This window comes from Nasonia vitripennis (assembly GCF_009193385.2).
Source record: "Nasonia vitripennis strain AsymCx chromosome 1 unlocalized genomic scaffold, Nvit_psr_1.1 chr1_random0011, whole genome shotgun sequence".
Classification (NCBI taxonomy): domain Eukaryota; kingdom Metazoa; phylum Arthropoda; class Insecta; order Hymenoptera; family Pteromalidae; genus Nasonia; species Nasonia vitripennis.
The window spans coordinates 221,953-238,168 of NW_022279599.1; the positions used below are offsets into that span (position 1 = coordinate 221,953).

General features: G+C 34.1%; 2 protein-coding genes across 12 annotated transcripts in view; both read right to left on the minus strand.

Annotated features, from left to right (window-relative positions):
• LOC100498673 (UPF0363 protein CG9853 homolog) overlaps positions 1-2,544 on the minus strand; it is a 203,114-nt gene extending 200,570 nt beyond the window's left edge. For 2 of the 9 annotated variants that reach the window (XM_032601399.1, XM_032601398.1), the window contains exons 1-2: positions 2,241-2,447; positions 1,906-2,144 (exon numbers count right to left, since the gene is read on the minus strand). In XM_032601399.1, coding sequence (XP_032457290.1) covers positions 1,906-1,957 — 52 coding nt within the window. In that variant the 5' untranslated portion in view covers positions 1,958-2,144; positions 2,241-2,447. 9 annotated transcript variants of the gene reach the window in all.
• Positions 1-16,216, minus strand: part of LOC100679872 — a 106,413-nt gene that overhangs the window by 5,099 nt on the left and 85,098 nt on the right. The window contains exon 4 of one of the 3 annotated variants that reach the window (XM_031921458.2): positions 5,889-6,006. The exons of the other annotated variants lie outside the window; for them this stretch is intronic. Within the exon in view, the coding sequence (XP_031777318.1) occupies positions 5,933-6,006 (74 nt within the window). The 3' untranslated portion in view covers positions 5,889-5,932. Of the gene's footprint in view, positions 1-5,888; positions 6,007-16,216 lie in introns of those variants that run through there. 3 annotated transcript variants of the gene reach the window in all.

Below are 16,216 nucleotides of genomic sequence, written 5' to 3' on the forward strand. Positions count from 1 at the left end.
ACGGTTTTTATACTGGAATTTGTGGTTATCATATAATTATGTTTCTTACAAATAACTTACAATAAGATACCAAGAGCAGAGCAGCATAGCTTCATGAATTATTATGTCGAAATTAGAGGCAGATTGGACTTTTAGTTTCTCTCTGGTATTGGAAAAATGAAATGTTCTGTGGTAGCGTTGTCAAGCTTTAGATACAGCCACCCCTTAAGTAGTTAATAACTTTCTTTTGGCACGCATAAGTACTACTACTCATATTAATTTACTCTAGATGCATTTACATATTATAAAATGATGAGACAGCAAAGCATGTGTTATTTTTTGATAACCACTGCTGATAACAAACACAAATTAAATTCAAAATTTTAAATTTCATTATAATATCTATGGACCAGAAAGTTCATCATTTTTAGACTTCACAACAAGCGGTCATCACTTATTCTAAGAGAGAATTCTGCTGTGTAGGTATAGCTTTCTAAATAAAACTTACAATAAAAAACTAAGAGTTGACCAGTGTAATGCTGAGAACAATGTATCTTACTATTAACATAAGAGGTCGATTTGACTTTTATTTATTTTTTTGGCATTAGAAATACATGCGGGTGTTTAAAAACTACAGATAACCTCAAAATATCTTTATTTCACCAAATAACGTTAATATAAATGGGTTATAATTAATATAAAGAACTGGCCAGTGTAAAATTAAGTTCAAAGAATCATTTTAGCAAAACTAGAAGTCAATTAGACTTTTATTTTTTTTTGGCATTGGAAATATGAAATGTCCCGTGGTGGCATTGCAAAGCTTTAGCTCCGGCGACCCTTTAATTTCTTTAGTTTCTTCTTAATTTTGTCTCTGGGCCTTGTGAACTTCTAATCAACGAATATAGACTTGGTTTAGGAGGACGGTCAATATTGGTGCCGGAGTCCCATTTTGAAATTCACGTAGAGCCTATACTACACTATAGCTGTCCCCCAAGACTGCATAGGAGAGACCTATAACACACTATACCTGTCCCCCCAAGTTTTTGTCTCTTTAATTTAACTCCTGACCGTTCTTCTATACCAAGTCTATATTTGTTGTTCTAATATACCTCTCAGCAGTGGCTGTAATTAGGCAAACCTTATTACTAATTGAACATATTATACATATACATACACCAAACTTAAAACTAAGTCATTTAAGCCATTTTGAACTATAATTGGTTATACTTGTATGATATTACCTTGTATTTTATAAAAAAGTTTCTTTTACATTACACGTTACCTACAGTTGAATAATTGTTTCGTTTTTAATTTAGGAATCAACATGTAGTTGTTTTGAGATAAATAAATAAATATTATAATTGCATGTGAAAATTTGAAAATCTAAAAAGTGATTATTATATGTAAGTATATAACCACCCGGCTTTTATTTTGGAGTCTTTTATAATTATAGTATATTGTCAAGTTATTTTTCATTTATTTTTATTGTATATATTAATAAATAGTCATGATACCTCTGCTGCAATGCAACTGAGGTATTTCAACATAGATACCTATAAAAATGTTTTACTATAAATATATATTCGGAAAGTTAAATTATGTTATAATTATGTAACAGACATAATATTGAATGCCGCTCTGAAGAATAGTAATATAGTACAGGTATCTGCTACTATATAACGCAGATATTATTTTTAATAACATTTACAATGCTTAATAATTTGGATTTTAATCAAACTAATAATCAAAAATGTTGTTCCTTTTTTTGTTTCATAATTGTATTGTTTACAAGGTACAACCATTAAACGATAATTAAATTGAAAATTCAAAAACTGTAATAAGCTGCTTAAATATTCTACTAATATATGCATACGAAAATAATTATAAATGTCTTTCAAGATTAATAAAGTTCAAGATGTCACATACCGAAAATATAAAGTTCGATACATTTGATGTGCTTCGTAATAATCACCAGCATTAATAGAACTTTCTAATTTTGATAAAATTCTTTTTAATCCACAATTGCTGTGGCCTTCCATATTTTATTTGTTAAAATTGCTTGATGTATTATTATTATTTATTTATTTAATTAAACAAGGATGTTGCTAAACGTCCGACAGATGAGAAAAACAAGGTACACAACAAAAGAGATAGGGAAAAAACACCTATATATTAGATAAAATGAATAATTATTTTTCAACACAAAAATGACGAAAATATAAATTCAATCCGTGATAAACAAGTAACTTAAGTAGTTTAACCTAAAACTGTTGGATAAACTGTCATGCATAGACATAAGAGAGATAGACTGCGTGTGTAGGTTAGCATAAGTGGCACCCTGTTAGAGAAAGACAGACTCTCTTATGTCAATGTGTAAGACAAAGACACCATACCTTCTATTAATGCTTGGTATATGGAAAGAAGGTATGTTGTCTTTCTCTAATAGGGTGCCACTTTTGCAAACCTACACACGCAGTCTATCTCTCTTATGTCTATGCTGTCATGTGTCATACATATGGAGGTTAGAGCAGAGATTAGAGGAGAAATTGCCGATGCCGTGTTAAAAATGCGTGGCGAATTCGATCATGACGCCACTTGCGGCCTGCGATCGAACTATACGCATCTAGAAAAAGAGCGTAGGGGAAGTATACTCATCCAGCGGCAGTGGAGGAGAAGGGAGAGACGATATATATTCTTAGGTCCACCGCGCCTGACGCGGCGGAGGAAAAGTGACAAACGGCGACTGTCGAATTTGCGCATCCATACCTCGCGGTAGTTCAACCAACACCAAATAACTATTCGGGCATATTATTGGACTAAAAATAATGTTTAAACAACAACATAAGTGTACAAAAATTAGAATCTAAAACTTTTGAAAACTTCAATTTTTTAGAGGGATTATGGTTAAACCGACACAAACAAGTTAAGCTTAAGCTTAAACAAAGCTAAATTAAACTAATAAGCCACCCCATCCTCCCGATAAACATATGCTACTTTCAGTTTTCATATGCCAACGACGATCGTGGCGGCGCGGTCTACGTTGTTGTTTGGTATTCTTATGCACTCGGGTTCGAGTCCAAGTCTCAGCAAATTTTTTTTTTCTACTTGCTGATAAAATATATAGTATACAATAATAACGCAATATGCCATTCTACTTCTGCAATTATATTCCAATTTAGGTATGTATACGGTACAGAGGGGACCTGCAATGTATAACTACCATTAGTTATAGTGTTTTATGTAAAGAAAAAATACAATTTTAAATACATTTAAATTATCTTATTAGTACGATAACGTTTTATTAATTACATTGATATTAAAAAAAAAATTATTAATTTGTATTCCTAAAATTCAAGAAGTTTCATTCTATACTTTTTTTTCATAAACGATTAAGAAGTAAATTATACCTATATTTATTGCAGGCCCACGGTATACTTACCTAAATTGAAATATAATTGCAGAAGCAGAATAGCACCTAGAAGTTGGCACCCGAAATTAATTATCAACAATATGAATGGCATATTGCGTTATTATTGTATACTGTATATTTTATCAGCAAGTAGAAAAAAAAAAGATTTGCTGAGACTCGGACTCGAACCCGAGTGCATAAGAATACCAAGCAACAACGTAGATCGCGCCGCCACAATCATCGTTGATGGAGAAAAACTGAAAGTAGCATATCTTTATCGGGAGGCTGGGGTGGCTTGTTAGCTTAATTTAGCTTTGTTTAAGCTTAAGCTTAACGTGTTTGTGTCAGTTTAACCATAATCCGTCTAAAAAATTAAAGTTTTTAATTATGAGGGTTGATTTCATAAAGACGATCATGGCCACTGACATCAAGGGCTTAGAGTTTAGTCTGTAATAGAGTTTATCGGTGATTGTTTATAAATATATCATTGTTTATGAATCATATTCATCGCGTAAGCCCGAATCCTTGACAGTTACCGCCGCTTATGTAATTTCTCCTCTATGCTCTGCCGCGCCGCGATGTGATTGTGTACTCTCTACTTCCCTCTTCGCCGCTGCTGCTGGTGGGGAAGCTAGTTGCGTACGGCCGCCCCTACTTCTCCTCCGCTGCTTCTAGATGCGTATAGTTCGGAGCGAAAACCGCAGGGCGGCGATAGCTTACGACTGCATATCGCACGGCACGCTTTCGCCCATGCTCATCGGCGATCTCTCCTCTAATCTCTGGTTAGAGTACAAAGTTATACTACAAAACAGGAGAGGAAACGGGATAGGATAGGATTTTTCGTCTGCATGCTAATCTCAGGCAGCTTCAAAGCGGACGCATAGATACCCTGGTAAAAATAACTTATTAAATCCGATTCGAAAGATAATAGGGTTTCATTGGATTTCTTAATCGGAAATTATCGAATTAAAACCTATTTAATCGATTAAAATCTATTTAATCTGATTATAAGTTTTAGTCGGTCTTAATCGAATTTAAACAGTTGTGTTTTTAAATAAAATGTTATATTTGTTGAAAAATACAACTGATTGAATCCGATTAAAACCGACTAAAAGTTATAATCAGATTAAATAGATTTTAATCGATTAAATTGGTTTTAATTGAATAATTTCCGATTAAGAAATCCAATTACAACCTATTACCTTTTGAATCGGATTTAATAAGTTATTTTTACCAGGGTAGTTTCTAAATGCGCTACAAAAGGTAGAAATTTGTTGCTAGACTTTGTTGTACATTGCAAGGGTTGGCAAAACTGATCGCCGAAAGTGTAGAAAACGCACTCAGTGGCTAACTTCAGACCGCATAGACAAACCGTAGTAGAGATTCTACACTCGTGAGATTGTCACCCTCGCTCGGTGCAGAGCTTCGAGGATTTAAAAGTAGCTCTCCTCGGCCAACTTCATGGTGTCAAAATAAATTGTGTATAGTGCGGCTATGTTCACGCTGTAGAACTTGTCCAAGTCGAGCGCGCGCAGCGGTGTTCCGCTCGTTTCTCCGTTTCAGCGCGATGCGTCAACTCGCTCGAAAATTCTGCAGCAAAAATTGTTATTTTAAACATTTGTGGGGCTGCTTATTATAATACAATGTGTGTTATTGTAATAATAGTGTATATGTATGGAAAAATAACTTACAGGTAACATTGGTAACCTTTTTTTACATAAATATTTTTTGTTTCTGCTAAAAAAGGAGAATGGTGAATTCCTTAGTTTGTTTAATAAACAGTTGTTTTTATGTCAAGTGTTTTGTTAATATTACCCATAAGATCTCCGTAAAATAATTATATGCGTTTCCCTACTGAAAAAAATCAGATGACAATTAACTGATAATCAGCTGATAATCATGCCAAAACGTCAGCTGATTATCAGATAATTTAATTTAAACAAATTTTTTTTAATTGTTAAAAAATAAAAATTTTGGAGCTCACAGCTAGAGTTTTTGTGTTATCATCCTGATGGTAACACCAGTACTGACCCTCATTATGTGAAATTTATAAATTTTATTTATTTTAAACAACTTATAATAAATATATTAAAAGTTACAAGTTTTGAATGATTATCACCTGATTATCATCAACATTTTATCTCACATAAACGCATATTTATAACTATCAGCTTTATTAAAAATACTGAGCCGAAATCACCTGATAATCAGCTGACGTTTTGGCATGATTATCAGCTGATTATCAGTTGATTGTCATCTGATTTTTTTCACTAGGGTTAAAAGAACTATTTTTAACTGCAATTTTATCACTCATGGCAATTAAGCGCGTCTACATTATAAATATAAATAATCTTTAAAATACATTCTAAAGGATTTTTTTGTATACGTAAGTAACGCTTTCAGTTTAAGGTTATATGCAATGTAATAATGTTGGACGAATATCAAAGAAGGTAAGTATGCCCATTTTTATATATTATCTCCAATAAAAATCGCAATTTTATTTATTTTATATTCTATTTATTTTCGTATTTAACGAACATGACATTATTTTTGCTCAGCAACTTTGTTCTCCGTATTCTTGTGTGGCCGATAGTTTGGTTGATATCTTGGTTTGTTTACTAAAAAAATAAATATTAATAATAATTAGGAAGATTTAAAAATTTATAACAACATTTATAAAACGTTCAAAATTTTAATGTATATACGCTCTCCTTGATTTTTAATTAAGTAAGTGCCAAAAAATTTAACAAAATTATTAATTACCGAAATCTCTAGGCTTCCCTGCTAATAGCTGATGATTAAAAGCGATAAAATTTGATTTTAATCACATTTTAATCGTTCTTAATACTTCTAATCCTCGTGATCATTTTAGAAGAATCAATTTTAATACATATTAATCGTATAGCAATTAATGCTTATTTTTAGCATTCATTTTAATTGTTTTCAATCCGTATTATCACTAACAATTCCATTTAATCTATTTTAATCTATTTTAATGTCTTTGAAATCGCTGAAAATAATGCGGCAATGTCAGGTTTAATCCAAAGTAATCATATCGTTTTTAAAAGACTTTATTATAACTAAAAGTAATAAATTTTAATTATATTTGATTGTTTGTTATGCTTATCATTAATCGTAATTACTGATAAGCCAAATCAAATTTTTTCTAATAACATATAATTGAAATAATTTTAATCGATTTTAATCTACAGTATTAGAATCGCAAATAATACATAATTCTATCGTTTTTGATCGTATTTATTGCAAATCATTGAAATCATTTTTAACTACTTATAACGCAATTAAAAGTGATAAACTTTCATACTTTCTGATTGTTAATTGATAAATCCGAATTACACCAATAAAAAATACGGCGCGTACTCCCTGTGACCCATCATGGCTGACCCGAAACACCGACACAGTTTGAGAGCATTCTTATACTTATTATTTTCATTTTTAATGCCAAAAATTACGGAGCATTTTTACTTGACTTAGTGATTGACGATCTGTTGCTCCTAGATAGAAGTTGCATTACTCCACTCTCAAAAAAGTAATACAAAATAATAGTTTATAATATATTTGTGTGCTAAACTGATACAATACATTCTAATACCTAATAAAGCCAAAATTACGTCTGGCCAAAATACGGTCTGAATGAAAGGGTTGCTGCGAATAATCATTCGTGCAGATATGATCTGATTTTCAAAAGATATCTGTTTGTGAATGAGAAATAACGACTGATCTATGTATTCACGCACAACACAAGACGTTATCTGCAGATTTGGTACGGATATAAGGAATGCTGCGAATAATCATCTGTGCAGATATGATCTTGTTTTTCGAAGATATTTGTTTGTGAATGACAAATTACGACTGCTCCATGTATTCACGCATATCACAAGACGTAAACTGCAGATTTGGTCTCCCTCAAATCATCATTATCAAATGGAACCCTCGAATCTATCTACCCCACGCTCTGAGACTATAACCAAAAATATTTTTAATATGAGTTATACTTTGGCAAATCAAAGAAAGGCGAGCGAGAGCCTCCAAAACGAAACCTCTTAAATCGAGCTACCTTACACTCCGAGACTCCTTATACGAGTATTTTTAACAGCAAGTACGTCAGCAAATCGGAGAAAGGCGTGCGAGAGCAAAAATTAAGTTCTAAAACAAAAACCATCAAATCAAGCTACCCGACGCTTCGAGACTCCTTACAAGTAACATTTTCAAAAAAAAAAGAATGTCGGCAAATCGATAAGAGGCAAGTGAGAGCGAGAAGCTAAGCTCCCAAACGAAAATTTTTAAATCTAGCTACCTCACACTCCGAGACTCCTTATACGAGTATTTGTTAAAGCAAGTACGGCGGCAGACTGGAGGAAGACGAGCGAGAGCGATAAGCAAAGCTCTTAAACCAAAACTCTTAAATATAGCTACCCCACGCTCCGTGACTTCTTACACAAGTATTTTCAAGAAGAGAGTTCTTCGGCAATCCGGAAGAAAGTGAGCGAGAGCAAAAATCAAGTTCTAAAACGAAAACCCTCAAATCTAGCTACCCCACGCACTAAGACTTCTTACAAGTACCTTTTTCTGAAAGCAAGTACGTCGGCAAATCGAAGGAAAGCGTGCGAAATTAAAAATCAAGTTCTTAAACGAAAACCCTCAAATCTAGCTACCCCACGCACTAAGACTTTTTACATGTAACTTTATTAAAACGCAAGTACGTCAGCAAACCGGAGGAAGGCGAGCGAGAGCAAGAAACTAAGCTCCAAAACAAATATTATTAAAACCAGCTACACCAGAATCCGAGACTATAAACATAAAAATATTTTTAATGATGAGTTATACTTTGGCAAATCGAAGAAAGGCGAGCGAGAGCGAGCCTCCAATACAAAAATCCCGAAATCTAACTAATCCACGCTTTGAGACTCCTTATACGAGTATTTTAAAAGTCAAGTACGTCGGCAAACCGGAGGAAGGCAAGCGAGAGCAAGAAGCTAAGCCCCAAAACGACAACCCTTAAATCTAGATACCCCATGCACTGAGACTTCAAACACGGAAATATTTTTCAAAATGAGTTTTACTTTGGCAAATCAAAGAAAGGCAAGAGCGTGATCGAGAATCTAAGCTCAAACGCAAAGTCTCTTTAATCTAGCTACACCACACTTCGAGACTTCTTACAAGTAACTTCTTCAGAAAGAAAGTACGCCGGCAAACAGGAGGAAGGCAAGCGAGAGCGAGAAGCTAAGCTCTCAAACAAAAATTCTTAAATTTACCTCGAGCTCCTTGACTCCTTACACAAGTATTTTCTAAAAGTGAGTACGCCGGCAAACCGGATAAAGGTGAGGGAGATCGAGAATCATAGCTCCAAAACAAAAACCCTTAAAACCAGCTACCCCACACTCCGAGACTCCTTATACGAGTATGTTTAAAAGCAAGAACGTCGACAAATCGAAAGAAGGCGTGCGCCCTACTGAAAAAAATCAGATAACAATCAACTGATAATCAGCTGATAATCAGCTGATAATCATGCCAAAACGTCAGCTGATTATCAGGCGATTTCGACTCAGTATTTTTAATAAAGCTGATAGTTATTAAGATGCGTTAAAAGGTTACAAATTTTGAATGATTATCACCTGATGATAACCTGATTATCATCAACATTTTATCTCACATAAACGCATATTTATAACTATCAGCTTTATTAAAAATACTGAGTCAAAATCGCCTGATAATCAGCTGACGTTTTGGCATGATTATCAGCTGATTATCAGCTGATTATCAGCTGATTATCAGTTGATTGTTATCTGATTTTTTTCAGTAGGGCGAGAGCAATAATGAAGTTCTGAAATGAAAACCTTTAAATCTAGCTACCCCACGCTCCAAGACTATAAACACAAGAATATTTTTAATAACGAGTTATACTTTGGCAAATAAGAAGATGGCGAGCAAAAGCGAGCCTTCAAAACAAAAATCTTGATATCTAACTACCCTACGTTTCGAGACTCCTTATACGAGTATTCCCAGAAGCAAGAACGTCGGCAAACCGGAGCAACGCGAGCGAGAGCGAGAAGCAATGCTCCAGAATAAAAGTTCTTCAAACTAGCTACCTCATGCCCCGAAATTCTTTATAGAAGCGTCATCTATTAAAAAAATACAATAGCACAGTACTGCACTGCTCTAAACATGAATTTTTAAAACTAAATGCTGTACACTTGCAGCAACTATTTGTAAGAGACTATCATACAAAGAAAAATAAACTTTTGTCCCTAAATGCCGATCTGTGAAACCAACTGCCACACGCACCATAAACTCTTTTAAGAGTTGTCAAAATTATATGATAACTACAGGGCGAGCTGAGCGAGAATTAATTATGCTCGGAACAAAAGCCCATAAAACGATCTACATCGATCTTAGTGTTTAAGATTTTTGTAAGTTGAATTTAAGGGATTCTATTTCGAAGCTGTACTTTTTGCATATGCTCGAATACCTCTAAAGTGCCATTATATTTCTATAATGATACTGTTTTATACAGAATCTCGGCACTTGGGGCACACATAGTTTATATTATGGACTTTAGTTTTTGAGCATTAAACTTTTTAAAATAGCACCTTAATAAAGGCTCTCGGCGCGTAAGGTAGCTAAATTTTAGAATTTCTGTTGTGGAATTTGGTTTTTCGCTCGCGCTCGCCTCCCTTTAATGTGCCACGTTATTTGATTAAAAATATATCATATATAAAAAATCGATTTGCCAAATTATAAATCATGTTCAAAAATATTCTCGTGTTTGGAGTCTCAGAGCGTGGCGTAGCTGGTTCTAAGGGTTTCTGTGTTGGAGCCTTGTTGCTTGCTCGCCCGCTTACCTTCCTCGGTTTGCCGACGTACTCTTTATTTAAAAATATTCATATAAAGAGTCTTGGAGCGAGGGGTTGCTGGTTTTAAGGATTTCCGTTTTGGATCATTAATTCTCGCCCCGCTCGCCTTCCTCTGGTTTAGCGACGTACTTTCTTTTTAAAAAAGTTATTTGTAAGAAATCTCGAAGTGTGGGGTAGTTACATTTCGGGATTTTAGTTTTGGAGGCTCGCTCGCCTTCTTTAGATTTGCCAAGGTATAACTCATTATTAAAAATATTTTTATGTTTATAGTCTTAGAGCGTGGGGTAGCTAGATTTGAGGGTTTCCGTTTTGAATCTTTGATTTTCGCTCTCGCTTGCCTTCCTCCGGTTTGCCGACGTACTCTCTTTTTAAAAATATTTTTGAGTATGGAGCCTTAGAGCGTGAGGTAGCTAGTTTTAAGGGTTTCCGTTTAGCCTTTCTGATTCTCGCTCGCGCTTGCCGTTCTCTGGTTCGCCGAAGTATTCGTTTTTGAAAATACCTTATTGTTGGGACTCTTATTATAGTTTCAAGGTTTTTTTTTTGCAGTTGCAGTCATTTGCTCATTCACACTCTTATCCCCTTCTTTGAGGACGTATCAGTATATCAAAAAAACACTGATCTTATGGATTTCAGAGCTTAGGGTAGCTAGTTTCAAGGGTTATGGTTTTGGAGTTCTGCGTTTCAATTTAAAAAAAGTACAGTCTTCAAATTTTGTATCATCAAATATAATAAATCGGCATAATGGTGCATGGTTTACACTTGAAATTTCATATACAAGCCCTCGTAATGTGTTTTATCATATTTCCAAAGTTTGATAAATTAGCGATGACTAGAAGATCCAGTTGGTCTAAAAGAATCTCCGCCAAAAGCGTTTACTTGGTACGAACTGGACCTTCTGGTTCCACTTACGTGTTAAAACTTTATAAACATGTTTAATTACATGCAAATGGCTTAAATGTGAAGTTTTGAGTTAAATCCCTTTTGAAAAAAATTTTTTTTTTTAAATCCAATGACTAAAAATAGCAAATCTCAACTGTGGTGCATGGTTTACACTTGAAATTCAATACACAAGCCCTTGCAATGTGTTTCAACACATTTACAAAAATTAATGAATTAGCGATGACTAGAAGATCCAGTTGGTTTCAAAAAACCTGCGCAAAATGCGTCCACTTAGGACGAACTGGATCTTCTGGTTCAACTCAAGTATTCAAACTTTATAAATAAGTTTAATGACATGCAAATGGCTTAAATGACAAGTTTCAAGTTTATACCATACATCACTTTCACATAAATTAAGTTTTTCAAAGTTTCTTGGACTAAAAATTGCATAAGTGAAATCTTGTGCATCATCGCAACACTCAATATTAATTCAAAGTCTTATAACAGCTGTGATTTTAAATAAATGTACAAGATATTAAGCTTCATTGTACAACAGAAAGTCTTTCTTTCTGCGTATCTGGCAGCCCATACACCATAACCTGCGAAATTCCAAAATTTTCATCCGCGCATTGGCTCGGCCGCACTCACTGCGCATGCTGAGCCATCACTCGGTCAAGCACTAACACCAACACGGTCGCGCTGGGCGTGTAGTAGTTAGCCATGCTGCTAGTAAATTTTTTGGAGGGTGGTACGTCGGTTTTGGCCATCGACGCCATGTTGAAATGGTTCTAGGCATAGACCTAGGTATGATCTGGCTTTTTAACTAGCGCGCCACGCGCGGCCTTACGGCAGCGTTGGCTTGCCGCCTTGCATCGCGATGCGATGCAAGGCACGCAAATCGCTCGCGCTTCGCGTTCGTTATGCCTGTCGGTGCTTATACAGTATTATCCTGTTTTTTTTTCAATATTGTTGTCAAAGTTTTGATTGGTATTCTTCTGGCGGTCATCAACACTATCATCAAAACTACTGGAAAATTTGTAACTTATTTCAATTTGTATCAATTATTTATTTTTGTGTGTAGATATTCTTAAAATATATCTTATTTTAATTTTATTCTATTGTAATATCAGATAAATAATACACTTTTGTATCGCAGTTTTCAAGAGGAAGTAAAAAAAAGGATGATATTTCGTTTGTAGGATTTCAATTAGAATATTAGTAAATTGATTGTTGAGGTATATAGCATAGTTTAGAGGGATGTAGTAAGTTACTTAGAGCTTTTCTTCAATCTAAGCAATTTTCTTTATTGAGTTTAGGTTTTTCTAGTTCAGTATATATACTTAAATTTTGAAAGTGAATTGTACTGATTCAGCTTAAAAGATTTAATTAATATAGCGTACGTCGTTATATGATGCCAAGTTACACGGATTATATTCGGCGATTACGTATTTCCTAAATTATGCATTTTTTATAATTTAATTAAAAAAGTGGTATAATTTTGTATATATGTTTGAGATAAAGGCCAAAATATAACCTTCAGCTTTTAATAATATAGGAAAATTGCTGAAAATAATTGGGTTGGATTAGGCATGTTGCACCGGTTATTATTGAATTTATGTATCAAAAAATCGCTTTTAGGGTTGTGTATGTCAAAAAGTGTTAAAAAAATATTTGCCACGATAACAAGTTGTATTTTGAAAATATTTACAACTTTTACTTTTAACATTTTCATGTAAAACGTAAATCCGTAATGTTTTAAGGCACATAATTGGTTTTTAGCTGTAAAAAATCGATTTTGGGCTGTAAACTCGAGTTATAAGCATGTTCATGATTTGATGTTAATGGGGAAAACTTGTATTTTTCAAAGATGTATAACTTTTCACTTTAACTTTTTTTTGTAGAATGCTTAGAATTCGATTTAGAGCTAAAAAACCGTTTTTAGCGATTTTTCGAGGTGACCGTAATCTGCGTATACGTGCAGGATCAAGCCCAAAATAAATCTGTCAGCTTAGTATTACGAGGGGAGTTCGCACACAAATTTTGATCCCGATTAATTAAAGCCTTTCCGAGATAATCGCATTACAGGAACATTTTTATTAAAAACAAGGCATAAAATTGAACAAATTGTGCCCGCATTTCAAAACGACGTAGAGGATCAGGATAAAAAAAAGTTTTTTAGCTTTTGCAAAAGGAGACTCCTCTTAAATTTCAGCCCGATCTCACACATTTTTCGGACACGAAACTATGAGGCACTTCCGTGTCCCGGTCGTATTCGTAAAATATATGTTTGTGAGTGAGAAATGTCGACTGCTTTATGTACTAACGCATATCAGACGACGTAATCTGCAGATTCGGTCGAGATGAAAGAGATGCTGAGAATAACCATCTGTGAAGATATGATCTTGTTTTTTAAGATATTTGTTTGTAAATGAAACATGACTGCTCTATGTATTCTCGCATATCACAAGACGTAATCTGCAGATTTTGTCCGTATTAAAGGAATGCTGCAAATAATCATCTATGCAGATATGATCTGGTTTTTTAAAGATATCTGTTCGTAAATGAAAATCGACGACTGCTCTATGTATTCACGCAAATTATGATTTTGATATTCAAAGATATCTGTTTGTGAATGAAAAATGACAACTGCTCTATATATTTACGCATCTCACAAGACGTAATCTGCAGATTAGGCCCGGATAAAAGGAATGCTGCAAATAATCATCTAGGCAGATATGATCTGGTTTTTTAAAGATATCTGTTTGGAAATGAAAAATGACGACTGCTCTATATATTAACGCATATTATAAGATGTTATCTGCAAATTCGTTCCAAATGAAAGGGATGAAGCGAATAATCATCTGTGAGATATGATCTGGTTTTTTGAAGATAGCAGTATGTGAATGAGAAATGACGACTGCTCTATGTATTTGCGCATATTGAAAGACGTAATCTACAGATCTTTTCCGTATTAAAGAGATGCTTTGAATAATCATCTGTGCAGATATGATCTGGTTTTTTTAAGATATCTGTTTGTTAATGAGAAATGACGACTAATACATGTGTTTACCCATAATACATGACGTAATCTGCAGATTTAGTCTCGATGTAAGGTATGATGCACATAAGCATCTCTGCAGATATGAACTAGTTTCTTAAAGATATCTGTTTGTGACTGAAAAATGACGACTGCTCTATGTATTTACGCATCTCACAAGACGTAATCTGCAGATTTAGTTCAGATGAATGTGCATCTTCGAATAATAATCTCTGCAGATATGATTTTGTTTTTTTAAGATATCTGTTTGTGAATGAGAAATGGCCACTGTTCTATATATTCACACATATTTCAAGACATAATCTGCACATTAGGTCTGGATGAAAAGGACGCCGCGAATAATCATCTGTGCAAATATGGTCTGGTTTTTAAACGATATCTGTTTGTTAATGAGAAATGACGACTAATCTATGTATTTGGGAATATTAAAAGACGTAATTTGCAGATTTAGTTCAGATGAAAGTGAGGCTGCGAATAATAATCAGTGCAAATATGGTCTGGTTTTTAAAAGATATCTGTTTGTTAATGAGAAATGACGACTAATCTATGTATTTACCCATAATACAAGACGTAATCTGCAGATTTAGTCTCGGTGAAAGGTATGATGCAAATAAGCATCTGTGCAGATATGAACTAGTTTCATAAATATATCTGTTTGTGAATGAAAAATGACGACTGCTCTATGTATTTACGCATCTCACAAGATGTAATTGGCAGATTTAGTTCAGATGAAAGTGAATCTCCGAATAATCATCTGTGCAGTTAGGATCTGGTTTTTTAAAGATATCTGTTCGTAAATGAGTAATGACGACTAATCTATGTATTTACCCATAATACAAGACGTAATCTGCAGATTTAGTCTCGGTGAAAGGTATGATGCAAATAAGCATCTGTGCAGATATGTCCTAGTTTTTTAAAGATATCTGTTCGTAAATGGAAAATGACGACTGCTCTATGTATTTGCGCAAATCACGAAACGTGATCTGCAGATTCGGTCCGGATCAAAAAGATGCTGCTAATAATCATCTGTGCATATATGATCTGGTTTATTGGAGATATATGTTTGTGAATTAATAATGACGACTGCTTAATATATTCACGCATATAAAAAAAAAAAACCTGCAGATTTGGTCCAAGAATCTGCTTGTGAATTAGAAATGAAGACTGCTATAAATATTCACGCATATCACACGACGTAATCTGCAGATTTTGTCCGGATGAAAGGAATGCTTCGAATAATCATCTGTGCAGATATGATTTTGTTTTTTAAAGATATCTGTTTGTGAATGAGAAATGACCACTGTTCTATATATTCACACATATTTCAAGACGTAATCTGCAGATTAGGTCTGGATGAAAAGGACGCCGCGAATAATCATCTGTGCAGATAGGATCTGGTTTTTTAAAGGTATCTGTTCGTAAATGAAACATGACGACTGCTCTATGTATTTGGGAATATTAAAAGACGTAATTTGCAGATTTAGTTCAGATGAAAGTGAGGCTGCGAATAATAATCAGTGCAAATATGGTCTGGTTTTTAAAAGATATCTGTTTGTTAATGAGAAATGACGACTAATCTATGTATTTACCCATAATACAAGACGTAATCTGCAGATTTAGTCTCGGTGAAAGGTATGATGCAAATAAGCATCTGTGCAGATATGAACTAGTTTCTTAAAGATATCTGTTTGTAAATGAAACATGACGACTGCTCAATGTATTCTCGCATATCACAAGACGTGATCTGCAGATTTTGTCCGTATTAAAGGAATGCTGGAAATAATCATCTATGCAGATATGATTTTGTTTTTTAAATAAATTTTTTTGTGAATGAGAAATAACGACAGCTCTATATATTTATGCATAATACAAGACGTCCAGATGAAAAGGATGCTTACAATAATCATCTGTGCAGATATGATCTGGTTTTTGATGATATTATTTTGCGAATAAGAAATGACGACTGCTCTATGTATTTACGCATATCACAAGGCGTAATCTGCAGATTTGGACCAG